The sequence below is a fragment of the Cervus elaphus genome, chromosome 21, assembly GCF_910594005.1.
Source record: "Cervus elaphus chromosome 21, mCerEla1.1, whole genome shotgun sequence".
Taxonomy (NCBI): domain Eukaryota; kingdom Metazoa; phylum Chordata; class Mammalia; order Artiodactyla; family Cervidae; genus Cervus; species Cervus elaphus.
This window is the reverse complement of record NC_057835.1, coordinates 12,980,061-12,995,602: the sequence shown is the minus strand read 5'-3', so window position 1 is coordinate 12,995,602 and position 15,542 is coordinate 12,980,061. Positions and strand designations below refer to the sequence as shown.

The 15,542-nt window shown below is 38.6% G+C and overlaps 1 protein-coding gene across 3 annotated transcripts in view; it reads left to right on the top strand.

Annotated features, from left to right (window-relative positions):
- Positions 1–5,436: 5,436 nt before the first annotated feature.
- The window catches only part of PHF20L1 (PHD finger protein 20 like 1), a 69,512-nt gene continuing 59,406 nt past the window's right edge, over positions 5,437–15,542 (top strand). For 2 of the 3 annotated variants that reach the window (XM_043879156.1, XM_043879154.1), the window contains exons 1-2: positions 5,437–5,719; positions 7,856–7,975. In XM_043879156.1, the coding sequence (XP_043735091.1) occupies positions 7,893–7,975 (83 nt within the window). In that variant the 5' untranslated portion in view covers positions 5,437–5,719; positions 7,856–7,892. The remainder of the gene's footprint in view (positions 5,720–7,855; positions 7,976–15,542) is intronic. The other variant, XM_043879155.1, reaches the window with a different exon arrangement.

Below are 15,542 nucleotides of genomic sequence, written 5' to 3'. Positions count from 1 at the left end.
TGATCATTTGTCCCAGTTTGTCCAGGACTGCACAGATACCCACCTGTTGCTCTGGTATAATTATTAATAGCACTTCTTCCCATTCTTAAAATTGTCCCTGGTTTGGATGATAAATTTTATGGCCACTCCATTGCTTCAGGGCAACCTACACAAGTTCTTTGTCATTCAGGTCTCTTACTGCGTTTTTCCAAGTTTTTTCCTGAGCCAAACTTTTTTTTTTCTATTATGACCTTTACTAGCAGAGACTGAAATCATTAATTACTGCCAAGTCTAAAATTCTCAAAAATCTCAGAAACCCGGGTAACCTTGGAATAGCATATAAACTTCCAGTAAAATAAAGTTGTCTAGAATGTCCCATCGTTCTCAGGGCTGACTCATTCTAGGAAAGCAGCCTATGAACCCAGAATCCCAATGGGAAATGCATTAGGAATGTGAGTAGAATGCTGTGTGTGAATATACGGGAGAGATGATATCTCTCTGGCAGGTTCATACTGGGTCTAGGGGCCAAACTTCCAGAGATTAATTCTGGAACAATTATCACTTCTGGTCAATTGATTAAAGGATACGGTGCTAGAGAGACAAGAGAACCAAATTCTTTGGCAGGTGAAGAATGTGACATTAGTGTCATTTTCAAAGATTTGTAAGTGGAATAGATAATGTGCAAAGGATATTTCTTGCAGTAGGTTAAGTTTCTACCAGTCTATTTTTTAAAAATTTAAATTGCTTCAACTTTCTTCACTGATGCTAATTATATGTATTAAAGCAATACACACAAAATAGCCTTCTTGTGTTTTATACGTAATTAAGGAATACCTGGTGTTTAGTAATGACTTCTTCTCTTAAGATAGGTATATACAGTTCTTGACTATTCCAGGAGATATTATGGTTCCATACGCATATTTTTAATATTGCAGGAATTTAGTTCAGTGATTTCTGCCTAAGGACCCTTGTTTCAAGATAATTTGCCCACTGCTTGTTTGGTTCCACTCAAACACAGCTGTAAATTCTTTCTATCTAAATTTGGAGATGAAGTGACTGATGGCTAACACTTACCATCTGGATGAGGGGTGGGAGAGAACAGAGAGTACAGGGCGATGCATAGCTTACTGTATAGCTGGGGAGTCAGCTCTAGACTTTTCTATATCTTGTATCCCTTTCCTGGTACTGACTTTAGACTTTCTAGAGTCAAAAGCAGCAATGATAGCCTATGTGAGCTTTCTATCAATCTCATAGGACTTAATGTCCCCTTTTTAGAGTTAATACTATGTTAAGACCTTCTGTACTTCTCTGAAATTAAATCCATAAATGAAATAATCAAACTCCACATAAAAAATTCCACATTGATTTTTTAAAAATATCAATATAATGCCATATGATAAGTTAAAAATACACTATTTATGAAAATAACTCAATAAAAATAATATACATCACAGTACATAGGTGTTCAGCCTTGACCCACAGAGCCACAATGAGGTGGTCAAGTGCTAGCACAGTAATTTTGGTTTATCCTGAATGTAACAGCTGTAAAATGCAGAGTGACACAGATGTGTTCTATCAGTGCTTCAACTATTATGACTGGCCCTGCTACTGGTGACACGATTTTAAAGGTGCAGTTGCTGCTGCTGCTGCTGCTAAGTCGCTTCAGTCGTGTCCAGCTCTGTTTGACCCCATAGATGGCAGCCCACCAGGCTCCCCATTCCCTGGGATTCTCCAGGCAGGAACACTGGAGTGGGTTGCCATTGCCTTCTCCAATGCAGGAAAGTGAAAAGTGAAAGTGAATTCGCTCAGTTGTGTCCGACTCTTAGCAACCCCATGGACTGCAGCCCACCAGGCTCCTTCATCCATGGGATTTTCCAGGCAAGAGTACTGGAGTGGGTTGCCATTGCCTTCTCCAAGGTGCAGTAAACCCTTGGTAATATACAAAGAGGACAACTTCTCTCATGTTATATAGTGGTTTCAGTCCTTGAAAATTGAGTGTACATTATAACCTTGCAAAAATATTGTGTGCTTATGTATAAGACAGTTCTATGCTGTGAAAATGGTGAACAGTTTCTTTTTCTAATTAAAAAAATTTTTTTTTACCTACATGAATGTTTGGAGGACCATTCAAAAGTCATGTATGACCTATGGCAATTCTTCGAGGTATGGGAGTAACATGCATTCCTGGAGGTTTGTAGCTCTCCCCCTGAAGGTGGGGTCCCTCCCCACTCAGCTGCGGCAGTGCCTTAACCCAATCATGTGACAATTAAAATTACACACACTCACACCGCCCCCCCCACCCAGTTCAGTTCAGTTCAGTCACTCAGTACTGTCCAACTCTTTGTGACCCTATGACCCTCAGCATGCCAGGCCTCCCTGTCCGTCACCAACTCCCGGAGTCCAACCCAAACCCATGTCCATTGAGTCTGTGATGCCATCCAGCCATCTCATCCTCTGTCGTCCCCTTCTCCTCCTGCCCTCAATCTTTCCCAGTATCAGGGTTTTTTCCAATGAGTCAACTCTTCACATCAGGAGGCCAAAGTATTGGAGTTTCAGCTTTAACATTAGTCCTTCCAATGAACACCCAGGACTGATCTCCTTTAGGATGGACTGGTTGGATCTCCTAGCAGTCCAAGGGACTCTCAAGAGTCTTCTCCAACACCACAGTTCAAAAGCATCAATTCTTCAGTGCTCAGCTTTCTTTATAGTCCAACTCTCACATCCATACATGACCACTGAAAAAACCATAGCCTTGACTAGATGGGCTTTTGTTGGCAAAGTAATGTCTCTGCTTTATAGTGTGCTGTGTAGGTTGGTCATAACTTTCCTTCCAAGGAGTAAGTGTCTTTTAATTTCATGGCTACAATCACCATCTGCAGGGATTTTGGAGCCCAAAAAAATAAAGTCTGACACTGTTTCCACTGTTTTCCCATCTATTTCCCATGAAGTGATGGGACTGGATGCCATGAACTCAGTTTTCTGAATGTTGAGCTTTAAGCCAACTTTTGCATTCTCCTCTTTCACTTTCATCAAGAGGCTCTTTAGTTCTTCTTCACTTTCTGCCATAAGGGTGGTGTCATCTGCATATCTGAGGTTATTGATATTTCTCCTGGCAATCTTGATTCCAGCTTGTGCTTCATCCAGCCCAGCATTTCTCATGATGTACTCTGCATATAAGTTAAATAAGCAGGGTGACAATATACAGCCTTGACGTACTCCTTTTCCTATTTGGAACCAGTCTATTGTTCCATGTCCAGTTCTAACTGTTGCTTCCTGACCTGCATACAGATTTCTCAAGCTCCATCCATTTCCAAGGTGCCCTCTAAAGAAAAGTATTGACTCCATTGAGAAACCTCACCCATACAATCCACTCAAGCAAGGAATCATTTACATTCGACCTAGTTTCCATATATTTTCTTTCAAATTACGTTATTGGAGGGATCTCTTGTTAAATCCCAATTAAAATGGAAGAATCATCTGTTCAGGGTAAATCGGTAGATTGTCAGCCAACTGTGGAGACTGGATAGAATCTCTGCTATCCTTTATGTACATATTCTATTTAAATTACAACCTCAAATTTTCAGTGATGTAAACCAATGAATATACATATTTCTTCTCACCTACTGGTTTGTGGGTCAGCAGGGATTTTGCCAGGGTTCAGTTAGTTAGCTCTGGGCTGAAATTAGAAATGTGATTACTGGTATTGCCAGTGTTGCTGGAAATTTTTTTTTTCTCATTTTGAGCATCACTAGCAGCTTCTGATACACAGTTCTCAGTGTGAGAGGCTAATTGGTGTAGATGAGAATGGAACTTTAGCTGCAAGGGAAACTGAGAACATGAGTTTCCTATACTTTCATCTTATTGAGTGCAAGGTTGGAAGTCTTCACCCTAAGACTCAGAAGGTGGGTGTGTATGTCAGTTTTCATTAGGTAACAAACAACTTTCAAAATTTCAATAGCTTAAACCAACAATTATTTTTTCCTTATACTATGTATCAGTTGTGGATCAGCGTCATCATAATCTCTTTAGAATATGGGTTGTTAGAACAGTAACCATCTCAGAAATTGCATTTCACTGTGCCAGACACAGACAGCTTGGTGAATTGGCTTTTTAAATTACCAACTGGCTGTGACAAAACTTCCAATTTCATTTTATTAGCCAGAGCAAATCGAACGGTCACACATAATCCTGAGGAGGGTGCAAAGTATAAACCTGTCACGTGTACATAAGATTCTGGGAACATGTGGTGTCCTGTACTAATGACAACCGCAATGGGAAATTTCCCACACATGGAGAGGGATTTCAGATACTGGTCAACAGAAAAACCAAGACAAATGTCCCCAGAGATTGTCTTATCTATATATTTCTGTATATTGCCATCTTTCAGTGTAATTCAGTAGCTATAAATAACATAGTAAGAGCTGATTGAATGTCTGTTGAATAAAGGATATGGATGTAGTTATTTAAATTACTGAATCTCACTATACTGGAAGCTTAAAGAGTGATACTTTGCTATTTTAACTCTACTCTGTAAAGTGTGATAAAAGTATTGTGTTGTTTGTATGCAATGTTGCATATAGAAAGCTTGAGACTCAGAGTGGCAACCTGGAAAGAGAAAAAAGATGTTTATCTCGAAATTCTTTTAATATGTTCACTTGTTGGTTTCCCTTACAGTGGGGATGCTTTCTTCTGTGACAATACAGAGTTTGGGTTACGGTACGTGTTTAAGAAAAAAAGTTTTGCTACCATTCTTCATTTATTCTTAGGTTGCCATGTCCTTCTCCAAGGGATCTTCCAAACCAGGGACTGAACCTGGATTTCCCGCATTGCAGGCAGATTCTTTAGCATCTGAGCCATCAAGACAGCCCTATTCTTAGGAAAGTCACTTCAGTTTAGCCATAGGTTCTTCAGCTGTACTCGTCCTCCACGGGCAACCCCACACAAAATGTCTTAGTAATATTTGCCTTTTGTGTTGTAAGGATCTCCTATATAGAATACAATTGTGCGATTGTAGTTGTCATGTGATGCACTCACAGCACGGGGCCTGCCATAAAGAAGGCATTCAATAGACGTTTATTCACTTTTATAACAGTAACCACTTGCTCTATTCTTTACGTGGAATGGGGGTGCAGTGTGCACACATCAGTACAAAAGTTTGCCCAGGATGCAGGGATTGAGGAAATTTTGAGAGCCCGGTTAACAACAAATTAACAGCATTTACATTCAGTGGGCTTAGGCCTCATCTTCCAAAGGTCAAACACTTCCCAACTGCCAAAGAAGCGCCCGGGCCGCGTTCCTCAGTTGCTAACCAGAGCCCCTGCAGCCAGCGGTCAGCCAACTGCCGCAAAGCCCCGCCTCCCAGGGCGGCCCTCCAATCGGCCGCGCGGTCCGCGCCCAACCCTCTTGCGTCACGTGACGCGCCCAGGCCCGCTTCCGGCGCGTCGCGGACGGCTGACGTCGCCGGGCCCGGCGTCGCGTCAGGGCTGGCCGGCGGCGGCGGCGGCTGAGGAGGCGATGGCAGCGGACACCGAGCGGGCTTGAGCGCTCGGACCTGCTCCCTCCCCGGCGCGACCTCGGGCCGGACCCCGCGCTGCGGCCCCGGCTCGCTCCGATCCTGCTCCCTCCGCTACCGCTGCCTGGGCGGAGGCCGGTGGCGGAGGCCCGGGCTGGCCGTCCTGTTCGCGCCCCGGCTCGGCCCGGGACAGCCCGACACCTGTGCAAAAAAGAGGAGGCCGAGTCGGTAAGAGACAGCGGCGGCGGCAGGGCTTGGAGCCCGCCGGGTCCCCCGCCTGGCCGACCGGGACACCCCCGCGCTGGTGTCTGTCTCTGGCCCGCGTCCCTCCCCATAACTCGCCGCCCCTATTGTCTGGGCGCCGCCGCTCTGTCTCCCCCTCCCTTCCTTCCCCCTCCGCCTCTCGCCGGGGGCCGGACGGCTGTCAAACCCGGAGGCGTCTCCTACACCCTGCGAGCCGGGTCTGAGCTTTTCCTGTCGGTCTCTGGTCACCTCCCTCCCGTCCCGCATCACCAACCACCACCGTTTCTTTGGCCCCGCGGCCATTCCCTGACCCCGGCTTCACTCTCCCACTGTTGTGTGTCTTGCTAAATTTTCTTTTCTCGCCGTTTGTCAGGTCCACAAGTTTCGCAGTCTTCTTATGCTTTCTTGTTCATTTTCCTTTCCAGTTTTTTTCCCCCCTCTTCGTTCTCTCTGTCCCCCTTTCTCTTTTGCTTCAAGTTTTACCCCTCAATAGAACTGTTTACTTGGTCTTACTTTTCCTTAATTGACATCGCTCCCCATCTGCCCCTCTCCACTCAAGAAAAGGAAATCTTGCTTTTTCTGAAACCTCATCCAGAAGCACCTCTGAGAGGATTGTATGTCCTAACTTGATCACTTCTTGTGGGTTCTAAGTTTGAGCCTAGAAAATGTTAGTGTAACTGGTCGGTTACCCTTCCTAAGTTTTCCTTGTGAAGAGCAGTAAGAAAAGTGGATTCGATTTCTACGGAAAACGTTTAAGTAACCGCCTTGCATGTTGCACACTGACCAGACCGTTATTAAAAGTATTCATACTATTGTTTCTTTTATACAGAATGCCCTCTGGCTGAGCTTGCTGTTAACTTTAATGCACTAATCTTTGCTGCTGCCATGGCCGGCAGGAGGATATCACCCCCGCCCCATTCTCCCCCCTACTTACCACTCCATGAGTATTTAAGTTTGATTTTTACATTTTTTTAATGGCATGTATTGTTATATTTGGCATATATGGCATGTACGTTGCCTTACCTAGTAGATTCTAAGAGAAAAAGGCAGTTGGTTTTTATGCTTGCTGTTATGTTTTGTCCCTTTTCAGTTGTGACAAAACCATTGCAAAAGCATGGTACAGTTGTGTGTTTTCTTTTTTAAACTAGGAGGGAGCATAGTCGTATTTGTAATTCTTAATTTCAGAAAGGTTTTAAGGATTTTTCCTCTCCCACATTAGCAGTAGGTTTCTATTCCTGATTAAATATATTTTGATTGAGCTGTCTCAAAATGCATCCATGTTCCTCAGGTGCTAGTTTGTGAAAAAGAGACTACCAAGTGTGCTGAACATCCACTGGCCAAAACGATAGTGAATATTCTACATGTCCATGGTCTAAAGAGGAATAGGTATTCCTTTGTAGTTTTTTGTTTGTTTGAACTACAGCCTTTTATTGCCAATGTGGGTACTGTCTATATAGAAATATAGTAGAAATTCTCAGAGTTAAAACTCTGTGTCACTGTTGCTTACTGAATGTGAAGAAAATGAGGTTTCCTCTGTAACTTTATGTTAGCTAAAATTATTGAATCATGTGCTACCAGGTGGGAGATCATAGGTAGTGAAAAATCCTAATCACTAGAGGAATTACTAAAATCTTTACTAGAAGTGTGTGTACTGTTTCTTTCATCTTTATGATCTTTAGTGACTTACCAAGTGCTTTATATTATAAGGCACTCAATAAATATTAGTTGAAAAACTTGGTTAATTTGTTCTCTTAAGAATTTCAGTAGTCATGTGCCAGATCACTCAGTTGTCTTGATTTTTCAAAGATAGCAAAACATTTTCAATTGTTATCTTGAAGAATTTTCTTGGATATTTTCAAGTTAAAATTTAAAGCACTTTAACCATTAGTGTTAATCCTCATTTGTTCATTCTTTTAAAGTAACTACCTTTTTAATGTCATTTTTCTTAATATATTAGTAAGATTGCCTGAAAGTTGCACAGTACTTTTATTGGCAATCATCATTCAAGTTTCTTAAAAATTTGGTGGTTATTTTAACTTGTCATGTAATGTTTAAAAAATTCTGTTTAATCACTTGTGCCTTTTATGTATCAGAAGCTAACATTTTTTTTTCTCTCTTGAGGTAGTGAAAAGAGAATCCTGAAGAATAGGATCTCAAGATGAGTAAAAAGCCCCCAAATCGTCCTGGAATCACTTTTGAGATCGGTGCTCGTTTGGAGGCACTGGACTACTTACAAAAATGGTATGGAAAATACGGAGCCCCTGAAGTAAAGCCCAGTATCTGTAATCTACATGGGTTGGTTAATTGCTCTTTTCCTGACAAGTGGCAGAAACATTAACCTTGTTCACATTTTGAATAAGCATATACATTGTTTTTTAGTTTTCCTACTCTTCAACAGATTTTGCAGTTATCAACACTCTTGTGTACTTAATATGAGATCTATGGGTGGTGGGGGAGAGAGAGGATTAAATAACTCGGTTCTTAAGGTTTGTATAAAACTTGATGTAAATCTATTTTTTGGGGGCCTGTTTCATAGCTGGTCTTTCAAACTACAGAATATGTTGATGGTTAGCATATTCATCACTGGCTGTTCCACCTGAGACCAAAACCCAATATATCTCTTTCCTCCCCAGAGTGTGGTGACCTAAAGGCGAGTTTTCACTGTTTCCAGTTTTCAATGAGTAATCCTTTCAGGCCTTCTCATTTCTTCTCCTCTACCCGCCATCTCTACCTCTGCCTGTGATAAGTGGTGAATTCGGATAGTTTCAGCATACCCCTACATACACAGTGGTGTAGGAGAAGTTGGTTACCTGGTGTAAAATCACTGCCCAGAAAGGAGAGAAAGGAAAATAGCATACACCAGGATGGCTGGACCACAATAGGAATAATCCTCTCTTTCTCCTCGGGAATGCCTCCCTCATTCTCAGTAGCTGGTCTCTAGCTCTACTGTCTGGGTGGGTGTCTCTTGGTGCCATTCTCAGCCCCCTACTCAGAGATGGGCATTGGAGAGCCTTCTCTCCTGGAAGTGGTTCAGCCTCAGCTCTGCTTGAAGCCCATTTATTCTGATGAAGGCTCTAGCAGTTCAGCAACTATACCAGACTTTTGGACATTTTCTACAATTCTCTTAAAGAGTAGTTGGCATGTTGTAGATTTGTCTTTGATTGATTCGTATTAAGTCAACTTCCTGAGTTGGCAATGGCAGGCAGAGAAATCTTGTTTAGTCATGATGTTTGACTTTAGACCAGCCTGGGGTTTTTGTCTGTTAGCATCCGGTGTTGGAAATCTGCACACATCCGTGACCCCCAGCTTGATGGGTCTTTTTGGGACCATTCAAATATACAGTTTGTGGTGGGAAGGCAGTTATTTGGCCTCATGCTACCAAGCTGCATCTCAGTGAATGTTTCTTTTTAGGTGGCTTACTTACTTTCATAAGGTGGAAAATGTCTACAGTGTTCTCAGGAGGCGCTTGGAAAATGGGAACCAGGCATTTTAGCATCCCCTCCTAGTTGTGATGGTAAACAGTGCCTCCAAGTCTTGCCAGGTGTTCTGGGGTTGGGGGCTCTCTGTGCCCCTGATGGAGAGCCTCTGCATTAGACTGTACAAGGAAAGATGCTGTCTTATTCCATAATTAACTCTCTTTGCTTTTGATTTTGACCAAAGGAAGCTTTTTACTTTGAAGGCACTCACAGTTGAATCTCTCTGTGATAGAAGAGGATGAGAAATGCTACTTCTTTGATGTTAACCCTTACTTTCTTTTCTTTTGTTAAAGTTACTAGCTTTTTGAATTTCTGGTTTAATTCATAAGATTCTTTCTTAGGCTTCCAAACTGACCGAATTGCAATTGAATTAGCTTCCAGTTTTGAAAAAGTACATAGTTTATTAGTCCTTCCAGTGGCCTTCAGGGATATTGACATAATTAATTTTGATATTTGTATGAAATTCACTTATGGTGAAATGCTTCCTAATTCATTAGCTGTTAAATCAGTGATTCAGTAGTTAAAAGAAAAAGATTATAAAAAAGGACTACTTTAAAAATTAAGTCTGAGTTTGCTTTTAGAGTATGTGGAATTTCAGAAAACAAATGAAAGTTGTAGCTTAGTTTTTTCACTGTTTTATGATTCTCATCAAAAAATTTCAAGTGCTTAGATAGTGTGATATCATGCAGATGTACTCATTCATAATATTTAGATTTAATTTAAATGACCCCAGTAATAATGGTCTCTTTAAAGTGAGTAAACATTAACCAAAATAATCACATATGATAATCACTGACACTTGTCAGTTTGATTTTATGCACTCATTTATATGAAGATTTTAGCGTTCTGCTATAGTGGTGCTTTAAGTAAAAACAAATTAATAGTATTGTATATACATATTCTAGGTAATTGAAAGAAATAATTTTCTTGTTGTGACTTTATTAATGTCAATAGTCTCAAGAACTGTTTAGGCTTGGGTGGCCCTTTAATTTGTAGGACAACTAATTAACTGCTAAGGTTCATTAAATTTTTTGTGGGGCAGAAAGAAATTGTGTGAGACATGGTGCTCTTAATATTTTATTTCTAAATGAGATAAACTTTATGTTTTATTTGTTAAGGACCATTCTGTATTCCATATAAATTCTGTACATTTTTGCTTTAATATCAAGTAAAACTATTGAAGGGTTATTTAAGTGTTTAAAAACTTTGATATTGTTATGAGGGCAAAGCAGTTAATCACTGAAAATATACTGAACTTTCATCCTTCCCCCTCTTCTTTCTTTCATATTCTCTTCGGGTTGCATCCACATTGAATGCATCCATAGTTAGTCTTCCACATTTATTCATTAAGCTGGAATAGTAGTGAAGCCCTACTTGACATAAATGTCTTTTGAATTGTAGGCATTAGAAAGGGAGGGACATGCAGGAATGCAAATATTACTTACTCTCTTTGTACTCAAGACATTTAACAATGAGCAGTGTAGCTGTTTTTAAGAAAATGACTTCTCACAGGTTGGTACATTTAGCTCTTAAAGAGAAGCACTGAGAAAAAGTCGTGACAGTGAGGCACCTGAATGCCAGTCTCTCTTATATGTAGCAGGTTTTTCCTATATCAAAAAAGGTAAAGGAAAATATTTCTTTAGTATGTGCCCTAGAAATAAAAGGATAAACTCTAAATTTAGTGGACAGAAATAAAGTTAAGTGCCTACATTTAGGCTTGGGGTAGAGTTGATTTAATAGGAAGACTGAACCTATTTTTCTTTCGTAAAATACTTTATTATTCCTTGAGCAAATCATATCACATACTCTTTGGAGTTCAGAAAGATAATTTCATCCTTGGAAATACATTTCACATTTTTAAGTAGCAATTTATTATTTTTTTGCTTTCAGAGTAATTTTCCAGCTACATCAGAAAATCCTGGTGGTTTGATTATTTACCAGTACTAATGAATGCAGGGTCTGAGAAGCCAGAGAGAGGCCACTCACCTTTTATCCCAGTGTGTGCTTTTAGATACCTGGATCTATTCTTTGTTGACTAAACCTAATTCTTACTGAAAAGTGTGGGTTGCTTTAATTTTTTAAAAAATTTATAGTCTTACTGAAAACATTTTGTTTTTTTCCTCAACAGTCTTTTAATTTAAAAGTCTTTAAAAATGCTAATGTTTACAGTTAAGACAATCAACCATTTTCTCTCTTATCTTTATGTCCTAACCTGAACATATTGGCTGTATAATCTCTTGGATGCAGTAACATCATAAGGATGAAAATAGATACAGGTTGTTGATACAGGTTGTGTTTGGGGAAAAAAGTTCAGAGTTGAAGTTATATTTGACACACCATCAGTGAATTCTAAAGAGGAAAGAGTCAGGTTGTCACTTTCTGATCTTGTAAATACGGGTAAGTCCTTGAATTTGGTTGGTGTAGCAGTAAAATGAAAGCAGTGTTAACTTACTTTAAGGATCAAATAAAATAATGTATTTAAACTTGCTTCAAATTATATGAAATAATACATGATTATAAAGCACTGAGGTAAATGCAAGGAAAGAGGAAGAGTTGAAAAATCTTTGGGGATCTGAAGCCTCAGGTGTGTAAGTTTTTAAATGTAGCCTTAGTGTTGACAGGAGAATGATCTAAGATGTAGAAGGAATATCATGTCATTGCAACATGCTATAAACCATCTTTTTGAGGTGATGCTAAAAATCTTTGTTTTTGAAGAGTTTTATAATTTACAAAGCACCCTTAAGACATTCAAGTATCTAATCGTTCTGAGTATTATTCAATAAGAAAAGTGATAAAATCATACCAGTTTGACTACTGATTTAACTTTTAGATTGAAATTAAAATATTCTCTAGCAAATGATTTAGTTGTGAAAACACAACAAATAAAGTAAGTGTGCTCTGGTGTTACTCTTAAAATTGAAATTATAAAGTTAGTTTAAAACATTCAGATGAGTTATGCTCTTCTGACCTTTTTTGGAATATTTCTATTTAATTCTCTTCTAGATCTAAAGGAAAGGAAAATGAAAGATTAAAAAAAAGTGGAGATGTCTCCAAGTGTCAGAGTTTGATAGAACAGTATAAATTTGAATTGGCAAATGCTGTTTCCACACATTTGGAGTTTTTTGAACTGTATGGAACATTTGCAAATGTGAGTTTTTAAAATGTTCATGAACAGAATTTTGTAGAGTGGGAAAATTGAATAAATTCAGATTGTAGCAAGTACACATACTTTATAATTTAAATTAAATTTTGTATTATCTGAATTAAAAGAGGTTGTCTTGGAAGCTGTGTGGTCTGTATTTGAAACAGAAGAGGAATGTTCCTGAAAAGGAGTGTGTAGATCAAATTTTGCTGGGAGAAATTGAGGGCAAGAGGAGAAGGGGGCGACAGAGGATAAGGTGGTTGGATGGCATCACTGACTCAATGGACATGAGTTTGAGCAAACTCAGGGAGATAGTGATGGACAGAGAAGCCTGGAGTGCTGCAGTTCTTGGGGTCGCCAAGAGTCAGACACGACTTAGCGACTGAACAACAACAAGATCAAATTTAAAAGCTGAAAACATACTTAAATTACATTAGGTGAGTTTGGAATTTGTAGAAACCATGGGTGAATACTTGTAAAATATTCTTTTGCTAATGTGAATAAAATATGTCCTTTTGTACATAGAACTTCCCTAAATCTCTTTGTGCTTAGAAGATATTGATTCTAATTTTGGGTCACTAACTACCTTTGAAAACCTAATTTAATCTGTAGACTCAGAAGAATGTACAATCATATTTATACACCAAAATAATTGAGTAATCTATTATAGGTGGTGGTAGGAAGCTTAATGGGGAACTCCAGACTAAGGATCCTGCTTGTAAAGAATTTCAAATTGAAATTCGTAAGACTTACAAATTCTGAGATTCTTTACAGTCAGAAAGTCACAAGTTTTGAATCCTAAGATCTAAGTGAACCCTCAGTTTAATAATCAAACAGGTCTACACCAGTGTACAAACATTTTAGTTCTTTAATTTTTAAAATTTCCACTTAAGAAAGCTCTGAACTTTTTTTTTTAAATAGTTTTTTGATGTGGAGTGTTTTTTTAAAAAGTCTTATATTGAGTTTGTTACAATATTTCTTTTGTTTAATGTTTTGGTTTTTTGGCTGTGAGGCATGTGGGAGCTTAGCTACTGGTCCAGGATTGGAACCCATGTCTCCTGCACTGGAAGGTGAAGTCTTAACCACTAGACTGTAAGGGAAGTTCCTCTATGAACTTTCAAAGATACAGTTCTCCTTTTCCCTCCCCTGTTCCTCCCCACAAAAAAATGTTGAAAGCAGTATTAGAAATAGGTGTAGAGTAGACATATTTATTTTAAAATATGCCTGCTTTGTTCTTGTGGTCTTTTCTCTCACATTCTTTCATTATGTTGGTTCTTTTTTTTTTTTTTTTTTCTTTAGCTTTTTCTTGCTTGCTCAAATTTTTGTTTATCCTAGTTCTCTTGAAAGGCAGGAGAAAAGGAGTATTGAAAAAGGTAGATATAACTAAAGTCAGAAAACGTGGCTTTAGGTGCTGTTCTGCCATGAACTATGGGACTTTGGAGAGTTCTTTGCTTTAATGTCCCTAAAATGAAGGTGTGACATATTCAGTAATCTTTTAGGTCTGCTGAACTGGAAACAAATTCTTTTATCTACTTTTTACCTGTTCAGCAGGGACAGGTATTTTAGTCTCACTTTTAGATAGGTAATAAATGACTTGAGGCAGAAGTAAAGTAGGTAAAGACTGGAAGTCACATGTAGTGTGCTCAAAACTGCCAGACTCTAAAAGAAGAGAAAATTAATTGAAAAAGATGGAGAACGGTGAATATAATTGGAAACAAATATTTAGAATTTTAAAGTACTTGTATTATAGTGGTGTTGGGAAGGTAGTTACTCTTTCTCCATCCTGCTGTTGCTCATTTAAATGCTTTCTTATTAACTTTAATTTTGAAATTACTTAGAATTATAACTAAAGGCTTTAAGAAGCCAGTAGTTATTCAGTAGGATACTTTAACTTTCTGTTGTACCCATTAACTAACAAATTGATTCTCTTACTAAGTTCATTGATGTTAGTAACTATATTTTAAAGTGATTCAGGTGAAGTCCAAAAGAGTGGTTCTCAAACTTGAGCCTGCATCAGAATCACCTGAAGGGTCCCAGTGTTTTGGTGTTTTTATATGACTTTGTATTGAAGAACTATTACCTACCACCTTATGCAAATCATCAATCAGCATATACAAATTTTCTTTTTATTAAAGTAGAAGCTGGTATATAAGGTACTGTGTTATTTCTGTCATTAAAATTAACTCAAATTGGAGAGAATTACTGCAATAAAATTGAGGAAAGAATGTGGATGTTTAATATTCAGTGTATATTAAAAGTCTCTTTTCATTGCCAAAAACCCAACCCTCTTCAGTGAAAAATGAGTATGTTTCTAGTATATCATGGGTAGGTAAGGTACTAAAAAATAATTTACTAATGTGAAATAAATTATATGCAAGCCCTATCCCATTTACTCATAAAAAGGTGCCCAGGAAATTTCATTGAATTTTAGTGGGTTAGTCAAAAATGAACCTGAAAGTTTTGGGGATATCTTGAAATCTGGTTACCACTATAAAACACTACTGCAAATGAATTATGACTTGTTGAAAACTAAGCATAAAATGATAAGAATGATATTTATCGAACTATTAAGGAATTTCATATCATTTCATTTTTAAAGTCACCTAGTGTTTTTCTTCAGAGAAGGCAATGGCACCCCGCTCCAGTACTCTTGCCTGGAGAACCCCAGGGACTGGGGAGCCTGGTGGGCTGCCGTCTATGGGGTCACACACAGTCGGACATGACTGAAGCGACTTAGCAGCAGCAGCAGCAGCAGTGTTTTTCTTAGGTCCCTAACAACTCATATCCCAACCTTCCTATCTTAATTTTTAAATGTAAGTTATGACAGAATCAAGCATATAAGTTAAGCTACTTTTTTCCCTTAGCATTCTTTTATCATCATAATGTAATGTTTCATACTTAGACATAGTTGAGATGGAATTTGCCTTTTTTTTTGAGAATTTTTAATAATAAAACAGAGTCTGTTTGCTTAATCTTTTTATATGGGATGGGAGGAATGTTTATTTTGTACAGTATAATAAAAGCTATTTTCCATGCTTTCTGGCTAACAAAAACTTTTTGCATTTTATTTGTATCAGAAACAAGATTAAATTTGCAAGAAAAAATAAACATATAACTTGATTTCATATTGTTTTTGTTTTCAGTACCTCTTGAGAAAGAGCCCCCTGTATTGTAAGTACTGCAGTAAGGT